This window comes from Palaemon carinicauda, chromosome 37, assembly GCF_036898095.1.
Source record: "Palaemon carinicauda isolate YSFRI2023 chromosome 37, ASM3689809v2, whole genome shotgun sequence".
Classification (NCBI taxonomy): Eukaryota; Metazoa; Arthropoda; class Malacostraca; order Decapoda; family Palaemonidae; genus Palaemon; species Palaemon carinicauda.
Window position 1 is genome coordinate 37050874 of NC_090761.1, and position 2500 is coordinate 37053373.

The 2500-nt window shown below is 34.4% G+C and overlaps 1 protein-coding gene across 1 annotated transcript in view; it reads right to left on the reverse strand.

Moving 5' to 3' along the window:
* LOC137629577 (sodium-coupled monocarboxylate transporter 1-like) overlaps nt 1-2500 on the reverse strand; it is a 23104-nt gene that overhangs the window by 9591 nt on the left and 11013 nt on the right. The window contains exons 3-4 of the mRNA XM_068361018.1: nt 2003-2191; nt 1151-1305 (exon numbers count right to left, since the gene is read on the reverse strand). Of these exons, the coding sequence (XP_068217119.1) occupies nt 1151-1305; nt 2003-2191 (344 nt within the window). The remainder of the gene's footprint in view (nt 1-1150; nt 1306-2002; nt 2192-2500) is intronic.

A 2500-nucleotide genomic window follows, 5' to 3' on the forward strand; every position in this document is an offset into this window, starting at 1 on the left:
AAAAAAGTCAAATTCGAAATAAGAATATTAGACTCTAAATTACCTTTTCATTTTTAAGCTAATACATTCAAAATATCTTTATATTTTGTGATCTTTCTCCGCCATTAGGTAGGTTGCTAGACAAAGTTCTTTCTCTAGCATCTTTAAAAAAATTTATAATTCATACTCTTATTCTCTTTGATTATGTTCTTATTTTTTTCAAGTACTATTTTTAATAATATACTTAAACAAGAGCTCTATGTTTAGTGGGTATCGATAAACCTAGACATCATAAAATCGAAAAATCAAGTTTTTACTATACCGAAAGATCAAAATTTATTTTCAATTAAATTTTTTGAACTTGATTGAAGATGGCTAACTCTCCAATAAAATGAAGTATTGATGTCAATAATGATAATAAAACCAGTTATAAAACGCCATCGGATTGTGATCACGTAAATATCTTCGCGGTTTTCCCTGATATAAAGTTGTATAATCAGTGATATCTTTCTTTTGATAAGCTACGTCCTTTGCTTTATCTTCGTGATAGCAAGGATTCATTGCTCTCTCACAAATAGATAAGATAATGCTTAATATTAGTAGTTTAATCGAATTTTTAATCACAAGGGACTAATATGTGGATTAAGCTTTTCTTTTAGTTCATTTCTAAACATTTCTAGCATGTGGATGAGATCATGGTGAGGGGTAGATGGAGGTGGTGTGGGCATACTCTTCGCACTGCCCAAGAGATATTAGTTTACCAACTTTTAACTGGCCTCCACAAGGCACTAGAAGCTTTGGATGACTTAGACTTACATGGCTGAGGACTATCTATGAACCGTGAAGTAGGAGATGACGAATGGCGAAGTATTGATTTAAAAGCTCAAGAAAAAGACGACTGGTGAAATATAACCTAGGCCCTTTGCGTCAATAGGCGTGGGAGGTAATGATGATGTAGACGATTATATATATTTACATATATATATATATATATATATATATATATATATATATATAAAGAGAGAGAGAGAGAGAGAGAGAGAGAGAGAGAGAGAGAGAGACGTTCTTTATTATATAGGAGGAGGTAGTGATCTAGATACGATTGTGAATTCAACATCGCTGTTTTAAGCTAAGGAAAGGGGGAGGGGGGAGGGGGGAGGGGATGACTTACTTCCAAAACTCGATTCTCCCATGATCCTGCGCAATTGACCAAATCCCGCTAATGCCTCCAGCGTCTATACTGGAGCGGATCAAAATAAAGAGGACTCCTGTGAATAACACAAACGTTTGTAGAATGTCTGTGTACACCACAGATCTGACACCGCCCTGTGAATGAAAAAATAAAGATTATTTCTATATAATCAAATTAGATACTGGGATTTTTTCAAATATACAGAAAAATCATTTGTTATATTAATCCTAACTGGGTGAAGTACCGTTCGTAAAACTTAAAAATCTAGTTAAATCTAAATATTTGTGTTTGATGACGTCAACCTTGGAATGCTTAATAGATTTAAATGGCAGATATTAAATATTGCATATCTGCGAAGATAACATTGATTTCTGCGAATAAAGTATAAAAAAATCAGATTTCTGTTGAATGGCAAAATTACTTTTTAAAAGATGTAATACTTGTCGACAATCATGTGAGATGAGAATAGATATAATTAAAGATATGAGTGGGAAACTTCCATGGCTTATGAGCCTCCTTACAACATATTTCAACTTGTACCAAATGTATTAGTCTGTTGCAAGTTTAGATGAAAAATATTCCAGGGGGGATATTTCCACGCTTAACGCTCCTGTTTTTTCCGGGTTAAGATCGTTATGGCACTCATTAATCGCATGAAAGAAATTAAGGATGGAATCTGTATTCTGAGGCACATGCATTTTTCATGAGACGAACATTATAATCTAGTACCTCAACACAAGTAGAAGTAAACAGATGTGGCATGGTCTAGTAAGATGCAACGATTTCAGAGAAGAAATGAGACTGAAATGCAGCATCTTGAGGTAGACTTACCAGCGACGCGTAGATAGTGCAGATGACTCCAAGAATTAAGCTCGAGGCCCACGCTGGAAACCCAGTGACGGTCTCCATGGCTAAGGCTGGACAATAAGAGCACAGGCCCATGAAGAAAAATGTTCCGATGAGCGTCGTGAACACTGTGAAGGTACTCAGTCCTCTCGATTTGAACCGTTTTTCTATGTACTGGAACAGATATTAGAGGTTGATATACATCTACGGTTAACAGTGGGGACGCTAAAAGTTTTAAAAATCTCAGTTCACTGCACGTAAATAATAATTATGTGGTCATGAATCCTCGCTATTATTATTATAATTATTTTCTTTATTATTTTGTTGTTCCTGTTATTATTCTTTATAATAATAGCTAAGCTACAAACCTAGTTGGAAAAGCATGGTGCTAAAAATAACCCAGTGAGAAAAGGTAAAAAGGAAATAAATAAATTGTTGAGAAATAACGAATGATAAAGATGATACATCTAACCATCAGTAACA